The 21,763-nt window shown below is 38.1% G+C and overlaps 1 protein-coding gene across 1 annotated transcript; it reads right to left on the reverse strand.

Annotated features, from left to right (window-relative positions):
* Positions 1–2,428: 2,428 nt before the first annotated feature.
* Positions 2,429–19,817, reverse strand: KIF11 (kinesin family member 11; the record flags this gene model as incomplete). The annotated part of the gene is made up of 22 exons (XM_082002029.1): positions 2,429–2,871; positions 3,571–3,687; positions 4,012–4,166; positions 4,420–4,642; positions 5,724–6,003; positions 6,617–6,756; positions 7,155–7,313; positions 8,301–8,423; positions 8,737–8,909; positions 9,184–9,391; positions 10,541–10,729; positions 11,431–11,518; positions 12,005–12,093; positions 12,772–12,867; positions 12,974–13,216; positions 13,524–13,614; positions 15,388–15,512; positions 15,600–15,785; positions 16,115–16,193; positions 16,278–16,375; positions 16,503–16,635; positions 19,735–19,817. The coding sequence occupies 22 exons, from the start codon at positions 19,815–19,817 to the stop codon at positions 2,746–2,748; spliced, it is 3,204 nt and encodes a 1,067-aa protein (XP_081858155.1). The 3' UTR covers positions 2,429–2,745.
* Between the last annotated feature and the right edge of the window lie 1,946 nt (positions 19,818–21,763).

The raw sequence follows: 21,763 nt of genomic DNA on the forward strand, positions 1-21,763 counted from the left end.
GCTAGACCTGCGAATCCAGTGACTACATACAAGAAACAACTCTTGCTTTATCTTCTTACCCTCCTTTTCTCCTTCTATCATGCATTGCACAATACAGCAAACAAATAGGCATTGCTTTCTACTTTGGGCAATGCCCTCACAGTGGGGAACCCAGAGAGCAGGTCAGGACAAGAATTTAGTTACTGAGAGCATCTATTGGCGGCCCGGCAGCAAAGCTCAAGACATAGCTTGGATCATCTTTTTCTCAAATGTGGCTCTTCATAAAACAACCTATCCAAGCTTGGATGTAGAATTATCCTCGTGGAAGCGTAAATTCAGTATTAGTTTTTGAAACCTGTTTTTTTAACAGATGTTTGACAAAAAGCTTGGCAAAATGCTTATTTTTAAGTTCTGGTTAGCAGCTAGTACTTGTGCTTTGGACTAACGCTTTAGTGTTAGAGCCATCTAGTGGGAGAAGACACATGGACAGAGAAAACAAGACAGGTTCTGCATCTGGATTTTTCATCCCATTCAGTTTTCTGGTGTGACCTCCAGACACCAGGGCCAATGAAACAATGATCTGCCATGCCACTATTGCAAACAAAACAGGACTCTCAGGGGTATTTTAGAAAAAGAGAGAACATGCAAACAGTCCATGAAATTCATACAGCTGTTAAGGTTCCCAGTTATCAGGAAAGCAGCCTGTGCCTATACCAGGGGAACCAAAGAGCTAAGGTAGAGGAGACTGTTTCAAAGATGACAAAGCCAGGAAGCACAGATTCTGGCATAATTTTATGGATATGACCCTCCTTATGTACTGGCTGTTCCAGTTTGTTTATTCCTACTGATCCTGTGAACTCCAAAGAGAAAAAGTGGTAGGGTAAAGGGCTTGCAGCACAAGCCTCTCATATTTGGCTTAGGCCATTCCAATATACAGTTGTGGCATCAGTTCTTCTGGTTGAATTTTAGTCAGTAATTTAATTTTTTAGTTAGTAAATGATTTCTTGAACAGTCTTGGAAGATTATACTAAAATTCAGTCTGTGTTAACAGACATGTGGTGCAAGAAAAGAACTCTCCAGGGCCTAGGATCCATTAAGTCCATTAAGTTTCTGGTGCCAGAACATGACAATATGCCAAACACTCTGAAGGAGATAGTCCTGCAGCTTCTAGTGTTTCACTCACTTTCTAGTGTAAGTCTCTTACAACAATAGAAAAAATTGGTATATAAGCTGGGTACCAAGATATCACAGCACCCCACTAAAATAAAAAAAGATAAAAAAATCCATAGTTGTGTATCTTATTCATTTGAAAGGGAATTAATGCTTTCTCTCCTTCTGTCAGGCTGTTAAGAAAAAGAAATTCGCTTTGCCCACTGAGGCAAAAGAGAGAGGATAAATAAGAGGTAAGATAGGTGTTTCAGACAAACAACTGATTAATGGTCTATTTCATGCTGGAGAGTTCAGAGAATCAGTGCAAGGGCATACTTCAAATTATGTCTTTCTGTCTCTATTATTATGACTGCAGTTTGCTGTCTGAATGGTGTCTGAAGTATATCTAGTTGGCATACTTGCTCAAAGACAAATAGACCTATGGACCACACCTTTGAAGAAAGATCAACTTAAGCTTGCAAGCTAGATATAGAAAAATTAACAATCTCTTAAATCATGTTTTGACAATTAGCTAAGAATTGTTCTTCAGTGTAAATTAGGTTGCCTTCTAGTGCCTCTCCCCACTCCCATCATAATCCTATTCATCTACTTTTCTAGCATTTATAGCTTGAAGTTTTCTTCAAATTCTCAGGTAAGCAGCATGAAGAGAGCAGCTAGTCAAATGCTACTGTCAATTACTGGAAATTCACTGTTGTTATACAGCATAGGACCTGCATTTGTAACCAAGTTTGGATGTTTTAGTATTAAGTATCCACATCTTAAAAGAAATGCCACCAGTTTACAATACATAAGCTGTGGTTGACAACATCATATCCAAGCCAACAAATCACAGCTGCAGGTTAAGAGGAAGATAAGAACAGTAGGGTTCAAAGCAAACAAAACCAAAAAACCCAAAACCCAGCAATAAGACTAGCTTTCACATCCTGAAGAGGCACTGAAATAAAGCTATTGTCTTTTATAAAACAAGGGAGGGAACCATCCTTTTCTGACAGCAGAAGACTTACAACATAGCTGCTAAGGTTTTAGCTAAATTAAACCTGGTAACGTAAGATGAAAGTCATGTAAACTTCTTTTACTGTGAGGGAGGTGTTTATACATGTTTTCCATTTATCAATGATTTATTTGAAATATCCAAGTTAGAAGACAGCTCTCTACTTCATAGAAACAGGATTCAGACTAAAAAGCAGGTATAAAAAACCAGAACACTTATTTACAGTTAATTAAATAAAGTGGTAGCTGGTAATGTTGACAAAGCATTTTTCCACATCTCTTTCTGCTCTGTTTTAAATCTGAGAAATAGAAAAAGATCTCTTACTTGGCAACATAAAAGTCTATTTAAAATGCAGCACCATAATTGGCAGTTCTTTGTTTTTGTTTTTTTTTTTTTTTTTTTTTTTTTTAAAGTGTGTTAATACTTTGCAAGCTACAGCATATAAAAAGGGGACAAAGGCAGGACATCTGGCAGGCCAATCTTTTGATCCAACTTTGCACCAATATATCACTATATACAGAGACCGTGAATAACCAAAGAAAGTTATGGCTCAGTAGACAATTATACAGAAGTATTTTAAAACAGGGATCTGCAGTGGATATGTCTTAGTTCAGTGATCTTAAAGGAGGCTTAGATTTGGGAAGAAACTGTTCCGTCATATCCTCTACTTTGCTCTTCTCCACTGTAGCTGCAGCTTTGTTCTCTTTATCCTTTTTGTGACTCCTTTTGTGCTGAGATTTAAAGAAAATGCCCGATAAATTATCCACATTAAGAGAATACAAAGACACTAAAGACTACTTGCTCATGTACAAGTAGATATTGTTCTGAGAAAAAAGTTGGTAGAACTCCTGAAAAAGATTCCTAATGTTTCATTTACTAAAGAGATTTATTGTAGACATTTGGAAGTTCAGGACCTACTTTTAAGGGATACATGACAAGTGAATATAGCCTCCCATCCCCAGCCAAACCCAAGCCTAATATACCAGGGGTTTACCCTGATACATTGGTAGAGCAAGAGGGTCAAAAGGAAAGAAGTAAAAAAAAAAAAAGTCATCAGTGAAGAATCAAGAATTCTAGTATTTCTGTCTGGCCTCTAACAAAATACTCCATATCTAATTTCAACTTTTCCATTAAAACACGTGTTAATGTCTAGTAAATTATAACAGTTTTTTTCATGCATGATTATTTGCTGAGGAGTTTTCTACTGACAAGCTGGACAGACAGAAGTTTGCATTATTTTATGTGCTGTGAACTTATCAGAACCTGCTGTTATTTTAGCTCAAGGTTAACAAACTATTATACAGGATTTAAAGAAGTTGTGAGACTATGCTAAATGATAGCAGGTGACTTTAGACTACAGCACTATTATGGAACATTAATTTTTCTTCACTCTTGAATACACAGCTGTTTAGAGTATCTGTGGAAGTTACCTGGAAAAAGGGAATGCCACCATTTGCGTGGCAGACTATGTTTGTATCCACTAAGGATTTGTCACTAGAAAGGCTTTCACTGGATTCTTGCAACCCCTCCTCCTCTTCCAACAGGTCCTAAAACAGAAGTTTTCAGAAAAGTGTAATTAATGGCTGAATTTCCTAGGTGAATGTACTAAGCACGATCAGATATATTAAAAAAAGACATGGCACTTCCATTTTTGAAAAACAGAAATGAAAGTCTCTAAATTATTAATGCCGTCTCTTATTTTTCAAGATGTTGTTTTTGTCAAAGACCTCAGCACATGTGACTCCAAGTACCCTGTTAAAACACAAGGCTGCAACAGCTCTGGGGTTCTAGCCAGCTCTTCATGGCATGAAAAAACTCCTAAGGATGTGAAATCTTCAATGAAGAGCTTCATTTGCCATTCATACACATACCTGATCTGCATTATCCTCCGTCTCCTCTGTGACACTGCTTAGCATTGCATCAAGCTTTGGTTGCTTTTGCCTTAATTGCTCCAGCAGAATTTCCCGGGGTTCTGTTCTCACAAGTGTCACCGGATAGCAGTAGTCTCTTCTCTGTGGAGTTGTCCCTTTAATGAAGATTATACACTAATGAAAAGCACTATTAAACACTTTCAGCAATTGCTTTAATTACCAATCCTCAATTTTACATTAACTCAATACAGAAATCGTGCTTTGTTCAGGCATCGTTCTTTACATGCACCTTAAAAAAGGCGTAAGGCTGCTAGTTCTATTACATCCCCATTAATCTTCACTTAATGAATTCTGCAACTCAGACTGCTTTCTTTAAGACTGTTTTGTCCCCAACCTACTTTAAAATACCTGTTGGAATATCCACTTTAAGATCGTCTTGCAGGAAACCATTAACCTGAGTCAATCCATGCTGTGCTTCCTGATTAAGTGCCAGCTTCTGCTCCAGAAGTATCTCCTGATCAATCTTTATCTGATCAAGGCAGCCATTTAGTACCTTCTCCTCAGCAGCCTTTTGCCTACCAATATGGTCAGCAATTTCAGCTATTGCTTTATCACAGTTTTCTTCATTTTTCTGAAAACAAACAAACAAACCCAACCAAAAACACCAAGTTAACAGGAAAGTTAAGGTCATGGCCTCTTTTCTAAGATGTGGTACATGATTAGTGACATGACCTGAAATGAAACAACTGAGACACCTCAAATTGAGAAGTTTCAGTGCCAGTTTTACACTCTTGTTTTGAGAACCATCTTCAGAAGAGAGTCAGTTTCTTAGAAAGTATGATCATTTTAGAAAGCTACTCATAAGAACAAAGATGATACCATCTGGTTCAGATCAGACTCCTTATGCTTCTGTGCACAACCCTGCATAGAATTAGGATATTCAAGTGAAAGTGAAAATCCTACAAGCAGTAGAAGCTTTATGCATTCACAGGGGGAAAGAAGGAAAACATGTACTTTTAGCCATTTCCATCAGTATAATGTATTATATCTGTGTAACAGATACAGGGGTGACTTGAGACTGCAAATGCTTTCAACACTTAAGTTTTTCTTTTGGAAAAACTTCGCAAAATATGGGATTTGTCTATTTCATTACCTATTAGAACAATAAAAGAAGGAGGGCAGGAAGTGAAGTTTGCAATGGAAATTAAAAAAACTAGAGAAAGAAATTCTCAAATAAGAAGCCAGAACTGGTAAATACCTAAAAGGAATGTTTTCTCCCATAATGTTAATCCATGTGACCAATAAAGTAATTTGCATCCTCCAGAATATAGTCTGTATTTGATCATTGTGCAAATCTCCCAGGGACTTTACTGGTAGATAAAGCTTTAGAATTAGAGAATTACTACTAGAGAATTAATTTAGAATTACTACCAAAAAGATGTAAAAAGCCCAAATTACAAATGGAAGTTACCTGCCTGGGATTAATCAAGACACCATTTTTTGAGGTTATTTGCACTTTAAGTTCAAAGTCTTCCTCTTAATTAAGCTTTTGATTTTCTCTAATTGCACCTATTTAAGCTGAGTAACATGAATCTGCTGTGTTACCACAGATTTGTTCTGACTATAAGTCAGAACTTTTTTCCCCACCTACAAATTCTGCTGTAAAAGTTTGTCTCAGAATGTTGTATTAGACTACAATCGACTATAGATACCTTTTTTAAACACCGAAGTTGCTGCTTCTCATCATTGAAGGACAATAGTTGCTGATTGGTCAAGCTGACTACCTGAGCAGTTGTAAATTCACCCCATTTATCAGTATCCCGAGACACATTTTTGAGATTGCTGAGAAATTGTTGACAGTAGTCAGTGGATTCTTCCAGCATCATCTTGTTTTCAGCATTTATAATCCTGAGCTCTTCAGAGAAATTATCCAGAGATGCAATAAATTTGCTGTGATTGGAAGTTGTACTGCTGACTAGGTCTGTAGTTTTCCTGCAACAAGACATTTTTAAAAGTTCAGATTGAGAGGTGGATTTTAACACATTCTACATTTAGAAATACTTGAGATCAGAACTAGTGAAGTAGTGCAGTCTGTCAAACCAGTGAACTACAATGCTGTTGCTCTATTTAGTAAATTCAGAAGTTGCAGCACTCGGAGCAGTAGGTTTGTTAAATCCCCTAAAAAAACCCCACCACAAACTAAGACAAGTGGTCTTGGCAAGACCTTAGTTACTTAGTCTGCAACTGAATGAAGCATGCTGCAATGGATACAGTATTATACTTCAAGCTAAGCTTTTACAGTATGAAGTTCTGAAATCCAGCCATGCTGAGGGCCATTCATCAGCATATTGCTCCTAAACCCACGGTCTCTCATCTGCAATATGCTCAAGAGACAAGTTTGAGGAAAAGCCTTGTAGAGCTACCTTTTACTCTGGGTAAAGGTGAACTATGATCTACATTCTTTGGCAAAACTCAGCTCTAACATACAGGTCTTGTCCAGAAGGCTTTACAAGTATATAAATATGAAGAGTGTCTAATTTTGCAGTCCTCTTCATACATAGTTTTATCTTGCATCAGTATACACCAAAAGTAATCTGCTCCTTACAGGTGAACATTTTCTTGCACAGCAGTGATGGCGGTCTTCAAGCTTCCATTTTTTGCGAGTACGTTAGTTAAGTTCTTCTGAGTCTCCTGAGCAAACAGGTCAAGCTGGCTTTGCAGTGAGGACATTAATTCAGCTACGTTCTATTAAGAAAAATGTTATACATTCCACTGTTATTCTGCACTTTTTAACATTCTTAAAGGACACTCGAATGCCTTATTAAAAATGCAGCAAATAAAAGAGCTTTGTCATTCTAAAGTTGAAGGTACAATTTTTGAGTAGAGAAAATACAGACACACTACTTTTGGAGATATATGTAAAGGCATATATACTGGACATGCCCAGAGCAAAAGTAAATTTTTGTTACCTTCCTACATAAGCTTCTTAAAGCAGCCCAACAAAGGCTGAAGAGAATTAGCATCACTGAGTTACTGTCCTAACATTTCTTCTCAAGCAAGTACAAAAATTTACTGCTACAAAGAGTTTAAATCAAAGCAATCAATCACACTTGGTGTTAGTATTTCTTCTTACTCAAGGATACCTTTGTATGTGCCAACCTCATCATTTCCACTTCTTCTTTTAAATTCTCACAATCATTCTGAAGCTGAGCAAAAACACTGGCCGTTTCTTCCCGTAATTTTTTCAGAGAGAGAGAAAGGTCTCCAAAGAAGTTATCCATGTCCTTTTTATGACCATCCATCTTTGAAAAAAGTTTTATTTCAAGTTAGGTATTTGTCTTTAGGTGAGAACTGGATACTTTTCCCTAGCATAGTTTATATGGAAACAAACTCTACCCCAAGGAAGTTGTCAAAGGCACTAATAAAGTATTGTGCATGAAAGGTGGAAAATAACACTTTGAGCAATCTGAAGTTACAGACTGGAACTTGGTGTGGGCTTTCCCAAAAACAAAATTTGGAAGACACAGACAAGGTACTTGGCTAAGACAAGAGCATGAAACAAGAGCCAGTAAGTCATGGACTATTTGCTGTCCAAGTCTGAAAACCAATAAAAAGCCTCTAGACAAGGAGAATTGATTTCACTTGAATTGTAACTGACAGAAGGGGGCAATTTTTCAGGCAGAGCAACAGGTCACCAGGAACAAAAGATCTGTTTTTGACAAAATGGAAAAAAAGGAACGAAAGAATGAGGCTGCAGTTCTATATAAACCTTATGAGATAGACTAGAACTAAAAATTGAAGTAAAGGACTTCCTTTTTTATAAGTGCAGTATTGTCTGCACTTATGGTTATTGTTAACAAGATACAGCATCGCATTGCCCAGGAATCAAGGTGACTACAGAAAAAGTTTGGTATGATAGCAAGAGAAATTTGGAGTGGTAAGACTTGTCTAAGATGGTTATTTTAGACTTCTAAAATACAGGAGACTACATTAAGGATATTATCAAATTTTGTTACATATAGCTTTAAGCATCCACATTTCATCATTCTTCTGTGGCATTTATGTGAGCAACTGTGCCACTATAGGTAACAAGCAAATACGCCACACTCAGAAGTAAAAAAGATGTCTGAAAGAAAGAGCTAAAAGCTAGAACTCATGAGACAGTATAAAGCAGAAAAGCCCAGACCAGAAGTGGAAACACTGACACACTACAGAAAAACCACCAAAGGGTTACCTGTAAATTAAATAAAATAGAAGAGCACAAGGTAAGAGACAAGTTAGTGCATTACCTTGTCAGCCACAGCAGAATACTTCTTCACATTACTCTGAAACTGACAGTTTAGCCCCAAGACAAATTCTACCATTGGTATCAAGCTATTTAATGCTCTTCCTAATCCAGATGTATGTTCCACCTAGGAACAACAGTAAAAAACAAAAGAGAAAAAGCTTAATTAAAACAGGATACGACTGTTCCTTCATCTGCATTTCTAAGAACCTATCCATAGAGATATACATGTACTCTGCTATTACAGTATTTGCTATATAATACATTACAGCTTGTGGTGGTGACATGGGAGGGAAAACAGGGAGGGACATAATCATGGCCACATACTGAAGCAAAAGACAGGCAGAGAGCATCAGAAAAACCCTATATATTTACATAACCCCTTTGATCGAGAACAGTTTCATATATTAAGTACCATAAGAGTATGTAAATTTACTAACAATTAATCTCAGCAGCTCAGCTTTACAATCGAGTGACAGATTCTCATGTTGTGTTATTTTTTCAGACACGTGAGAAACTTCAGCAGACACCAATTCTTTAACAGAGATAAAAGATGCTGATACAACTGATGCAACAATATTAGCTGCTGAAGAACTGGTAGACAGGAGGTCACCTACAAAAGAAATCAAGAAGCATTACAATTTTTTTTTTAAAGTTCCACTGTAAGATAGGAACTCTTTTTATTGCTCATCATCTTATCGCCTCTTAGAGCACAGGAAAGCTGTTTGATCATTCCAGATACACTATTATTGGTGCAACTGTAATCATTACATTGCTTAAGATAAAGCCTCTTCCACTTACTAAAACAGAGCCATTTTAAGAAACAGTCTTTGGTACTACTGTTGTGAAAATTCAGGATGACCTACTGATACAGGTGTTACACTTACCTATAAAATTTGTGTAAGTTGTCAACATCTGTTGCTGCTTCAAACTGTTTTCACTAATTGAGTCTTGTATTTTGTTGAACAAAATATTCATTTGTCCTGCAAATGCATTTTGGATGATAGCATTGTGTTGATCAACTGCCTTCTTACGGTCCAGTTTCGCATGGAGACCAGATACATCATTTGTGGTTTCTTCAACTGTACTTAGTAACTACAATTTTAAGTTATTTTAGTAAATCTTTAAACAAGAAGTCAAACATATTTTATAGGGAAAAGCAACTGTAGTTTTGAGTTAAAGGAGAAGTCACCTCCCTAGAAAGACAGATATTTCCCTTTACATCAAATTACAACTGTTCTTAATCCTGGTGTTATGTCATTTATAGTCTTAAGAACACAGGAGAAAGTTACCTATTAGAGACCATTTGTTCTGACTTCGAAATTAAGCATTAATAAAGGACACCCTCAATATTTAAGGAATTAAGATCTCATTTATCACAGAACAGTAACTAAAAAAAAAATTCCCGACCACTTCAACCTTTTCTGAAAGATTTGACAGTAAATATATTCTTTAATAGTACTCATGCAAGAGATTTCCAGTAATAGTTCTGTGACAATTTAGAATTTGAACGTATAGTAGATTCTTGGTTTTGTGGTCAGCCTAAGTAACTTCTGTACCCATTTCTCTCACACAAACACTCCACAACCCACATGCAAAAAACTAGGCACCCTCTCCCAACCTTACAGGAATCTGAGTAGAAAGAAATTTTCGTGTTGACTAAAGATACAAGTTTCATCACTCTGCAGTTTAAATAGCAGGACACACTCCCCACATCAAGTCTGTTTTGGTAATTATGACCAATCTACAAACACATCAAACCCATACCCTGAAATATAGAGGTGACAGGACAACATTTTCCATTGTTCACTCAGTGAGTCTAAATTAATGCACACATCTCTGCAAAGCTTTTTGCTATTTTTCTACCCCACTTACAACTTACTCTTTTGTAGGGCCAGCCGTAAGTTCCTAGCAAAGAAAACTACTTATTCTGTGAAACAATTCACAACAATAGATATTGCAAAGCACTGTAACTCTCATGACAAACTGGCCTGAAGGAAAGGTAGTTCCAGACCAATCAGTGTTTAGCAGTCAACTGTCAATATTACCACAAAGTCCTACAATCTGAAGTAGCTTTTCATCATAATATAATTTATAGTGAGAGCTAATCCTAGTTTTCCAGCTTAAATTCAGGTTTTGTCACACTCCCATCATGCTTTAGCAACAATGATTTCCTGGAACAGCCCGTGAAACTCTTACACATTGGAAGCTACTGTTACAGTTACGTGCAAGAACTGTTACAACCTTGCTAGCTGTGCCATGAAGTTTTTGTTCAGTGTTTTCCAAAACTGAAACCATATATTCTTCTTCAGCCAGATGAACTTTTGTTTCTTGCAGATCTTTTTGTGTTTCTTCCAGTTCTTTCTCCTTGATTTGCAGATCTGTTTTACACTGCTCAAGTTCATTTTTACTAACTGTGAATAGTTCAGTGATCTAAAGTGAAAGACAAACATCAATAGGGCAACACTGCTTTTTCTAAGTTCAACAGTCCTGCTTCACATCTCTCAAATTATGCCACAATACCAGAAGGCAAGTTGTCATCTAGCAATGTAGTTTCAGCTACAAGTCTCAGAGGTCTTAAATGTAGGCTACAGATTCATATAGTCTCTGTATTCACTGAAAATACCACTGTAATAATCCCTTGCTTCCCCACTCAAACCACAAGACCAAACAATCAGTAAAGATGATTACACAGAGTAGTTACATATTCCAGCAAATTAATATCTGCATTTCTTCTAAAGAGGAAGCTCCCATTTACTGTGTAATTTGTTAATGGGAACTCATCACCTTCTCCTCTCTCCCCTCATTCTTTGCTCCTAAGCAGATATTGGTCAACTGAGATTATACCATTTTACAAGCAGATTTTTGGTGAAAACCTAGCAAAGTAAATGAAAGGTAAAGTGGTAAACATTAAAACAGCTTTAAAAAATAAATATTGCATCCTGCAACTTCATATATGATATTTCAACTTCCTAATTTCAAGTATTAGGAAGCTTTTACTCTTGACTAATTAGGGAACTTGAAGAATAAAAACTCTTCAGACTGTTCTTTGCTCAAACTTTTTTGCTTCCTTCCCCAAAGATTTCTTTCATTTTTTTGTCAGATTTAAGCCACAATTGAGAAACATCACTTACTCTTTTCACTTCTTCCTCCATGACACTGATTTTGTCAATATACTCTGCAATTTGTTCTTCCTGAACCGTCAGCTTTCCATTAAGGGCTCTCAAGCAAGGATTAAAACAAAGAAATTAGTCAAGTAAGAGCTCATTTCAAGATAATCTACTGGGTTTTATGTCACTTATTTAGCAATACTTATTTTTCAAAATTACTAACTTCTGTATGAAAAGCAGGTAATTTTCACTTAATGCAGAAAGGATTTAAGACAATTTTCCACTTTAAACTTTCTGTGTAAACTAGCCCTCACACAAAGTGAAGTAAAATATACCAGATTTGCTCTCTTATATGAGCTTCCACTGAAAGAAAGGCTGCATGGCATAAATCTGCATCCTGGCTATGCTTATGGTAAGTTCCACATATAAATGAAGTCCTCAGTGCAAACCTACTCTTTAGGCTTCTACCTGTGTAATAATTAATTTCTAAAGAACAAGTTGACCAGTGAAAATAGATCTGAAAGCATTTCTGTATAAGGATGGGTACCAGTATCTGACATTTGTTGTCAATCATTTTATAGACATTTTGAAGACATACTCATAATTTTCAAGGGAAATATAGACTCCATTTTTTTCTCTTGCAGCAGCAAGGTCTCGCTTCAGACGCTCAATCTCTTCAGTATATTCCTGCAAAAAGAAACAAGCAGATGTAAACCTGAAAATTGCTACTTTGCTTTCAAGATTTAGCTTAACAGATACTTCACAAAAATAGTGAGTGCTCTATGGCAATTGTGCATATGCACAGGAGCAAAGCACTTCTGTTCCAAATAAGTTCAGTATAGCACCATTTACATTCATACCATTGGATACATGTAGACTTGAAACCTCTTACTTGAATTGTACTTGGTTGCATGTAACAGCTTACAGTGGGAATCGCAGCTTCTTTAGTAGCAGTCAGCTACTTTATATTGGCTCTTCATTCATACTTAACTGACAAGTTCACTTTAATTCAGGCACTTTCTAGGGAATGAAGGTGCTAATACACCAAGTCCAGAAAAAACAAATTTAGTGGTTCTCCACTAACTTGTAAACAGGTAATCCATATATAGAGTCATAGCTAATAGCAACAGCCCTCTCTATAGAGCTTTAGTCTTAGCAACAGTTTCAGTATCTACAAAGTGACTAATGGTATTCCAGTAGAGCAGCTTAGTTTGAAAGCATCAGTTCAGTGATTAAAATCACCTCAGAAAAGCACTGGTACTAGTTACAGCTTCTCCACAACTTCCTAATTCCTGCATAGCAAGAAGAATGTTAATGGACTCAAACCTAATCTGTAACTTAAATTAAGATAGATGTCTAGCTTACCTTAATAAGAGCTTTTTTTGTTAGCTTCTGATTAACTTCAGGCTTGTTCATTATGTTCTTTGCTCTGTGGGCATATTCCAGTGTACTCAGTGTTTCCTGTAATAAATAAAACTAGGTCAAGCTGAAGAATTAACTGATATTTTTGTATCATTAGCAAAATATAGTATCTATTTTAGGAATATATTTTCAGATTGAAATTTACCTCAAGATTTATAGACGCAGGAGAAACTGTGGCAATTATTGATGTTTTTGTTCGTCCTCCAAGAGAGTCTTGAAGGATTCTTGTGAGTTTAGATTCCCTGTATGGAATATGTGGGGCTCTTTCTACAAGAGCAGTAATAACTCTTCCTAGCGTCAGGAGAGACTGGTTGATATTTCCAGCTTCACGTGCTCTTTTGTCAACTGCCCCAGATCGACCAATGTTTTCACTTCCTGCAAGATCAACCTGAAAGATAAGAGGACGGACATGCTTCTGTTTCAAGGCACCCTGAAGAGTGCTTGACCCATAGTGTTGCAGAACGCAACACACATGAACTAGCTTATGAGTTGTTCAGGAGACACTAAGGTGACAAACACAACAGACCTTTCTCAGAGTGACAAATAGTTCACATCACTTTATGAAAGACAGTGATTTTTCCCCTTACTGGAAAAAAATGCAAACACCCATCTTAGATTCTGAAGAGAAGGAGGTCAGATTATTCTAGTTCATTACTTTAAGAATGTCATCAATGAAATGTAGTTTAAATACTTACCAAGTTTAGCTTCCCAATTTTGACAAGTTCTTCTCCATCCATTGTTGTTTCTTTCATATGGATGGTAATCGAAAACACAGAGTGGGAACGGCTATAAAAGAATTCAGACAGACATTCCGTTAAAGCCAAATGATCTGCTTGCTACAAGACACTGCCGCAAGTTAGGTATCCATGCTCTTTTTGGGAAATAGATTTGGCCCATTAATTGAAACGTACACACGTCAAGTATATTTTTGCCCGTATTCATATGAATAAGGTACTTAAAGCCAGCAATGAAGCAACTAGATGATGTTTGCCTCATTCACTGCTGGTAAGTTTTATCTTACTTCAAGCAAAACCAAGAGAAACACTTTGGTTTTGTTTACATTTGTGTGTTCTCAACTCACAGACATGTCAAGAAAACCGGCTTGTAGATTTTTGGTCAATACACTAAAAACAGTTTTACAGAATGTGAGATTAAGAAATTCAATTTTCTTCATTCAAGCTAAGAAAATCAGCAAGTAGCTGAATCCAGTATTAAAAATTTAAAAGTTCAATTCAGTTTCCATGCAAAACAGTAGTACAGTTTAAGATTATTTTAGCTCGAGCTTATTCTTTTAATAAGTTTTTACAATAGGAAGCTAACATATATAGAAAACCATAGACGTCAAATTACACCAGTTTGACCATGCATAAAACAACAGTTCAGACAGAATGAGTTTTCTAAATTCCCTGTAACTTCGGTGTTCTAATCTGCAGTAGCCAAATACCCACTCCCTTGCACCAGTAGACAGATGTGCTCAGTATATCTTTAATTTAAAATATGACATGGGAAGGGTGTTCCTTGCTTATTGCAACACTGGATCACTGTGTTCACAGTGACATACATATCACATCTGCAGTTCAAGAATGAGAAGTCAGTAATAAAGAATGATATTTTTGACCAAGGTGCTGCTACTAGATTCTGACTATGAGCTGCAATCATATGAAGTAGCCTGCATTGCCATATACCCCCCCGCCCCCAACCTTATCCCCAGCTTCCACAATTCTGTTTGCAAGTTTTCAGAAGCTGGCGTTTGAAAAGATCTTGTGCCGACCGTAAAAAACAGATTGTAGCAGTATTTTGAAATTCCAACTTTAGTAACAAACCCTAATATACAATGCTCTACTGCTGGTGCAAAGGGGAAAGGATACTTGACAGTCTTACACCAAGTTTTTATTTAGTAAACACGATTGGCAAAAAACTCCCACCCACCCATAATAACTAGAACAAAGACAACCCTCCTCTCTAATATAGGCATATCAGCTAAACATCTTCCAAACTTGAAAGGACTACAGCTTTCTTTTTGAAGATGTACAATATCTACCACAGGGAATATTTATCTCATGCTAGTACATAGAATGTATTTCAGTTATGTATCTGTCAGACTTCTGTCTTTTGTTTCCATAGACATAGAAAGCTTTGAAAAAGTTAACTTCCTAACTCTGAGTTATTATTAAATTTCAATATTCTAAATACCAGATTAAGAACATTCTGCTACTTCTATCTCAGCTAGTGTTAGGTGGAATTCCAGGGCTACTGTTCCAACTAGATACTAAAAAAGTCATGCAGAGAAAAACAGCTTTCCCATTTTTAAGATGAGAAGTGTTCAGATTTTATAATGTCCCCTCATATACCTATTAGAATATATCACCCCACAGGACGTGATGAGGAAGAAGTTCTAACTACGGCTTTCTAACCCACTCTTGGCATTCTGAACAGTGATACACAATCTCAAGATCATGCCAGGTTTGCTCTAGCTTCAACATATTTTACGTCTTTGGCAAGAACCTGTTTAATAAAACAAGAACAAAACAAAGTTTCTGAAATGGGGAAGATTTGTACCTGGAATATGCATTCATGTAAGTAGCTGCAGTTGTTCTTTTTGCTGCACCCCTTTCCAGGATTTGGTAGACTTCATTTTTGTTATGTACAGTTATTTCTTCCAAGCCTTTAATAATTACACCCCTCTGTCAGAAAATAATGCATGCTTGTTTATACATCTCCCAACAATCCTGAAAGGCTTAAGACAGTAAGTTTTGGACAACAGCACTAACCTTGTTTCGAGGGTCATCAAACATCTGCAGTCTTTCTCCAACATCTGGAGTAGGATTCAGAAGATCAAAAAGCTCCTCATTATAGATTTCCAAAAGAGAGACTTTCACTGAAAATTCTGTACCATTCTCTGTGAGTTTTTCAAATATTTGATGCAACGTACGGGGTATTATACCTGCTAGTGGATCCTATAAATTGAAGTATTTAATAAATAAATGCACTGAAAGAGATTTGGCAGGAGGGGATTTCAGCTAAATAGTCTGATACGATGTAAGCAAGAATACCTTGGACAAAGATCATCTTCCATATAAAGATTGACAATATTTATATGCATGCATTAAAGATGTAGTTTTGATTTTCATATAAATGAATGAGACCATTTGTTAATTTACAAACATTTAAGGAAAGTCAACTTCAGGATTTGAAAGGCATCAACTTTAGGTTTTCTTTAGCCTTCTGCATTTTCAAACTTTGAACTATAGTACAGACAAGAGAAACCTCAGGATTGAAAACATACCTCTTCCCAAGTATATTCCTCATTGGGTGACCGCTCCCCTTCCATTGTGAAGGTCTTACCAGTACCAGTTTGGCCATAACTATGAGAATAAAAAAAATGAAAATTTAAACAAGAAACAAATATTCAAATAAAATTTCCTAATAATAATTATTTGCAGACTTACGCAAACACGGTACAGTTGTAGCCCATAATAACTTCATCCAAAATGGGACACACAACGCTCCGGTATACATCAATCTGCTTTGCCTGAGCTCCAAAAACCTGTTGAGGTAAAGCCAACACATCTCATTTACACATAATGTATAGCATCATACAGTACAATAATCAAACCATATCAGAGAAATGTACTAGCTTGTTTCTACAAGTCCTCAACTTGATAAGCAGTTACCATATCAAATGTGTAAGTTTTTCTTGATGTTTTGTCTGTCACTCCTCCAGTGCGGACACTAACTTCCTTTCTTGCTTGATCACAGTCTACAACAGCATAGGAGCTTGCTTTACGTTCTGAGGCATTAAAAGGCCTAAAAAGACAGGAGTTAAGAATATCAGATTGATATCAGTGCTAAAAAACTGAAAAAGCAGTAATATCACTCCGTTTAAGGATCCAGAATAGTATAATTGGGTAAAAGGAATATAAAACTTTTAACTTAATTCGTTTAATAATCAAGGAAAAACTGCTGCCATTTGGCAGTTTCCAGACCTTGTTTCTCCTCCCGCCCATTGTGGGACAACTCAAGTATCTATAGCTTTTAGTTTGTTTACATATGTATTGTTTAACAAGTCCATAAACACTTTTAACATCATTTAGACATGCATACAGCTAACTTGCATTAGAAAACATTTTTCAATTGCAGGGATCGGAATACTAAACATACCAAATAGTTGTATAAATAACAGCCTTCAAAAAAGGAAAAAGTACACATGAAAGTTAAGGCAATAGTGAATCAAACAAATTAACTTTAAAAATTTCCTTTTTTTTTTTTCATTTACACAAGCAATGAACCCTACATCTCACACTGATGACACAAACTGTAGAGCACCAGAAATACTAATACACCCTGCTAAGAGCAGAACAGTAGGCAGCAATATCAGAACCTTTATAATGCTGACACGATTGAAAAGAATTTGAAAATTGTGAATAGAATTTCATAAGACAGATGAAACATTGGATTTTGGGGGAAAAAAGTCCACATACCTTTCTACTCTAATTATGTTTTAATTAAAGTTTAATAGAGGTGTAATAGAAGTTATGAAACTTGATGGTAAAGCATTTTGTTTAATTACTAAGTTAATTTAAACCTGGTGCCCACAATTTTCCTTGAATGGGCATTCTCCCCAAAAGCATGGAAATGACCATGAGCTGAAAACTGAAAGGATGAAATCCTATTTTATTCCTCATTTAGTAGTGCTACTGCACTGAATGTCTATGCTACTGTATAGCTGACCTGCACAGTCAATTTGAAAACAGAACTTTTACAACCTTAGTAATCTTTAAAATATTTTGATAGTAGAGGCACTTCAGATGCTGTATTTTTTAATTATAACGTAAAAAAAAACCCCAAAAACAAAACACAAAACACCCACAAGCACATGGCATCTCGAGTTTCCTCACTCTTGTGGTTAAAATTTTTTCCTCAACATAGCACTGAGGCTGAAGTGTTATATTCTAAACAGACCACTAGACACTTTGGTTGCAAGACTGACTGGTGACAACAGATGATCACCAAAATCTTGTTCACAGAGGCAAGTTACAGCTTTGGTTTTGTGACTTTTAAAATAGTAGGAGGCTGAACAATGAATATATTTTGCTCTGTAATGACATAACAGCGAACCAGTCAAATGCAGGAGCCTCATGGTATAAGAGCACCCAACTGTGAGATCAGAGGAATGATTTAGCCAGGCTGGAGCACACATGCAGATGTGCCATTAGACAAGCAGCAATCTGGTATGCCATGGGGACATTTGATCAGATTCATTCGCCTCAGGTATGAAGCATATTTATGTGCATATTAACAATGCTAATGCATACACTTTAAGTTTCCAAAATCACGTTCTACCAAAGCATGGTAAGTGTCTTGCTTGAAAAGGTTTTTCATAATCTCAGACACATTAGGTTTTGGAAGCAAATTAAAACAACTGCATCTATCTACCTATCTGTAAGATAAGGTAGAATCTGCAGAAGAAAAAGGAAGGGTAGAAGAAACATTTACTAGCTCAAACACTCTGAAGTTCTATTAAAAAAGAAAAGCTGTACAAAAGGCAAGAGCAAGGGTAAGATAGAAAGTTTTTAGGTGTTGGAGACTAAATCTTGACATAAAGCTTAGCCTATGAATTGCAATAAAAGCAAAACACTACACCATGGACTATCCTGATGCTAGTGTCATATTGAGCATTATATTTAATTAAAATACACACTGCTACTTAGTGAGGGTGTTCAAGAACAATTGAGATGAATCAATCAGATGGAAAATCAGAAACAATCAGATGAAAAAGAAAATGATTACTCAACAGTGTTTCAAACTCTATTTCAGAAGTTTTTCTTTTGAAATAGCCTTAATTTACATCAACATTTTCACCAATGCCATAACATTTGTTTCAGCAACGTTGTAGTTGTGTTGCAAAAACAAGAGAAAATGGCTTTTAATTTCTATTTTCATTGTGCATCTGTAGAAGTAAAACTTCCAATGACTATATAACAATTGCAAAAGGCATTAATAACAATAATATGTGAGCCAACATTTGCAGTTCTGACAAAAAAAAAAACTTTCAAAGGCATTTTTGAATACTGTTCTTAACCCATTAGCAGGACTACAGTTTTAACAAGCAACGTTTTAAGAACACTTAGGATCTGGTATCAGTGAGCAAGTCCTTAAAGTCACCTAAAAATTAGAAAGAGAACCTAATTTTACGGTACATTAAATTTGTCATATCATACCAAAAACTATATTAGTCTCATCAGCCAAGGTAGTTGTCATTATTACATATAAGCAGTTGACTCCCATAGCTTTTTGTCTGAATTCGGAGAGTCTGCATGACCAAAGTTATACGAAGGATCGTTAAGTGGGTGTAGCAGAAATCTTATTAGCTGTTAAATCGTAGCGGCTTCCCACAGAAGCTCCTATAGGATACAAATTCAGTTTGGGATTCTTTTTTTGTCTTGAATATCAATCATACTAACTTTCGTCTAGCTCTTCTTAACCTTCCCTACATAGCTTCGTACTGGGCGTGTCACTGAATCAAGTTAGGAAATTGCAACTTTCGCCCTTTTAAACTGTAAGAAATTATTCATAGCGGCGTTGATTTTGCGCAAGTTCCGATTATCTGCGCTGGCTACACGGGCCCACCGCACGGCGGACACGATTAACGCCTCGCACAGGCATTTTTACAGCGCAGTAACGAGGGCCGTCTGCGCGGAACAGGAGGCTGTGTAATAAGGCTGTACTCGGAGAGACACCGAGCCCTTCCCTCTCCCCGGAGCCGCCGAGTGGGGCCCTGGGCTCACCAGGCCCCTCGAGGGACAGCGCAGCAAACGTTCCAGGCCGAAGTCCCAGAGAGGCCTCACCAGCTCCCCGCCGGCCGACCTCCAACGCTCGCCAGGGCCGGGAGGCCGTCGCGCCTACCTGCAGCGCACCACCACCTGGATGTTCTTGCCCTTCTCCTCCTTCTTCGCGCCGCCGCCGCCCTGAAAGCTGAGGGAAGCCATGGCGGTCCTCGGCACGAAACCTGCCGGGGGTGGGAAAGAGAGGCGAAACGCTGAGCCGCCTCGCTCCGCGATGCCTGGGGCTGGAGCCAACCACCCGCCTCAGCCGCCGCCGCCGACTTTGAACCACGCACCTCCCCCGGGCCCGGCCAATCCGCGGGAGCCCGCGGGGCACCATGGGACTGATTTTCAAATTCTGGTAGTGACGCAAGGGCACGGTGGAGGCGGTAGTGCTGCCCCGTCCCGCCGTGAGCGCACTGCATGCTGGGGGCTGTAGTGCCCAGTCCGTTGCTATCACGTGACTGAGTGACGGTGAGGCAGGGCGGCAGCGCGCCCGGCCCTGCCACCCAGCCCCTGGCGCCGGCGTCACGGCAGAGCAGGCAGCACGAGGAAACGAATTAGACCGGAGGGGGCGCGGGATGGCAGGGGAAGGCGCATGCCGCTGTGCGGGACGCGGGGCGGGGAACGGGAGCGCGTTTGCGTTACGGCGTCTGACCTGCTCCCCCACACCGCTGTGACGTTCTACCTAACGTGAAACGCGAACACGTTGTGAGGCTATTTTTTGCCACCACTACCGCGGGCACTCCCGAGGGGGCAGCAGAGAAACGTACTGCCTCCTCCGCAGCTTGCCGCTGACACCCGCCCCGTATTTCATGGCATCCAAACTCACCTCAGTTCTCTCTCTTCGAAACGTGATCACATCATCCTTGTAATCTTTCATCACAGGTCAAGCCCTCTGGCCACCCTGTGTTCTATTCCCACTGGCTCTCATTCGTCACATTCAAAATGAGACAAGAACACCTGGCCAATGCCCAGGGGAGTGGAAGCATTGCTTTGCCTGTTTGGAAAAAAACCCAAAACCTTAAAATACCGCATTTCCATCTACATGGCAGGGCACAGCATTCCCAGGCAGTGTCTATCCCCCAGCAGTGGGCTTCGCTGGCCCTGCCTGGAGAGCTCTGCTCTGGTCCCTCTGTGCGCAGGGCGTGCTTTGCTCAGGCCGGTCTCGAGCGCAATTCATAAACACCACTTCGAATTCTACACCTAACTTCCACCATGTTGACAGGCTGGTATTGCCTGCTCGGTTAGTGGGAAAATCCTACGTCAGAATGAAAATAAATAGCTAAGGGCTCAGGAGAAAGCACCACATCCATTTATTTTGAAGCTAGATCATGTGAACCACTCACCAAGTACTAGTCTGCATCCTTTAACTAGCAGTTCAGTTTGTACTAGTCTGCATCCTCTAACTAGCAGTTTAGTTTATGTTCCTAGCTTTGTGTGAGAGCTCCCTTTGAGATGGTATTAAAAGCTTTCCTAGGTGGAGATCTATGACAGGGTAACAGGTCTTGCGGGTAGCGGGGAAGAAGCAGATGTTAGAGAAGATCTAACTGGTTTGACATGCTTTGTTCCCAACAAATCCTTAGAGCTCTTACAGACTGTCATGCTGTCATCTACCTGTTACGGCCTACAATGCTACAGTGTTTTGCTGGTATTCTAGGGCCTGTTGTTCCAGTTGCTGAAATTTGCATTACCCGTCTGCAATTTTACAGGTGTCCTCCCCTTTTTTTAAGTTGGCTGCTTTGAAACTTAAACCTCTTCCATAAGTTCTTAAAGCTAGTAACAAATTAATCCTAACCCGTAAGGCTTGTAATTTTTCTGACAGTGACATGAAGCAGCATCACATTATGCTCCTCTACCACTTATCTCAAAAGTTAGAATAATGAGAGCCAACCAATCTTATACTAGGCTTGAAGAACAGGATCTGAGAAACACACACATTATTTTTATAGAAAAGGACACAATGTGTTGTATTCCTAGTCTGCTGTGAGCAGAAATTGGTTCAGAGAGCATTAACATCCAATAAATTTGTCTGCCATTCTAAATAGACTGATGATGAGACAGGACAAAAGATATGAAATCTTTATAGTGATTAATAAAAATTTTCATTT

Source organism: Phaethon aethereus (genome assembly GCF_964289735.1).
Source record: "Phaethon aethereus genome assembly, chromosome: 7".
NCBI lineage: Eukaryota > Metazoa > Chordata > Aves > Phaethontiformes > Phaethontidae > Phaethon > Phaethon aethereus.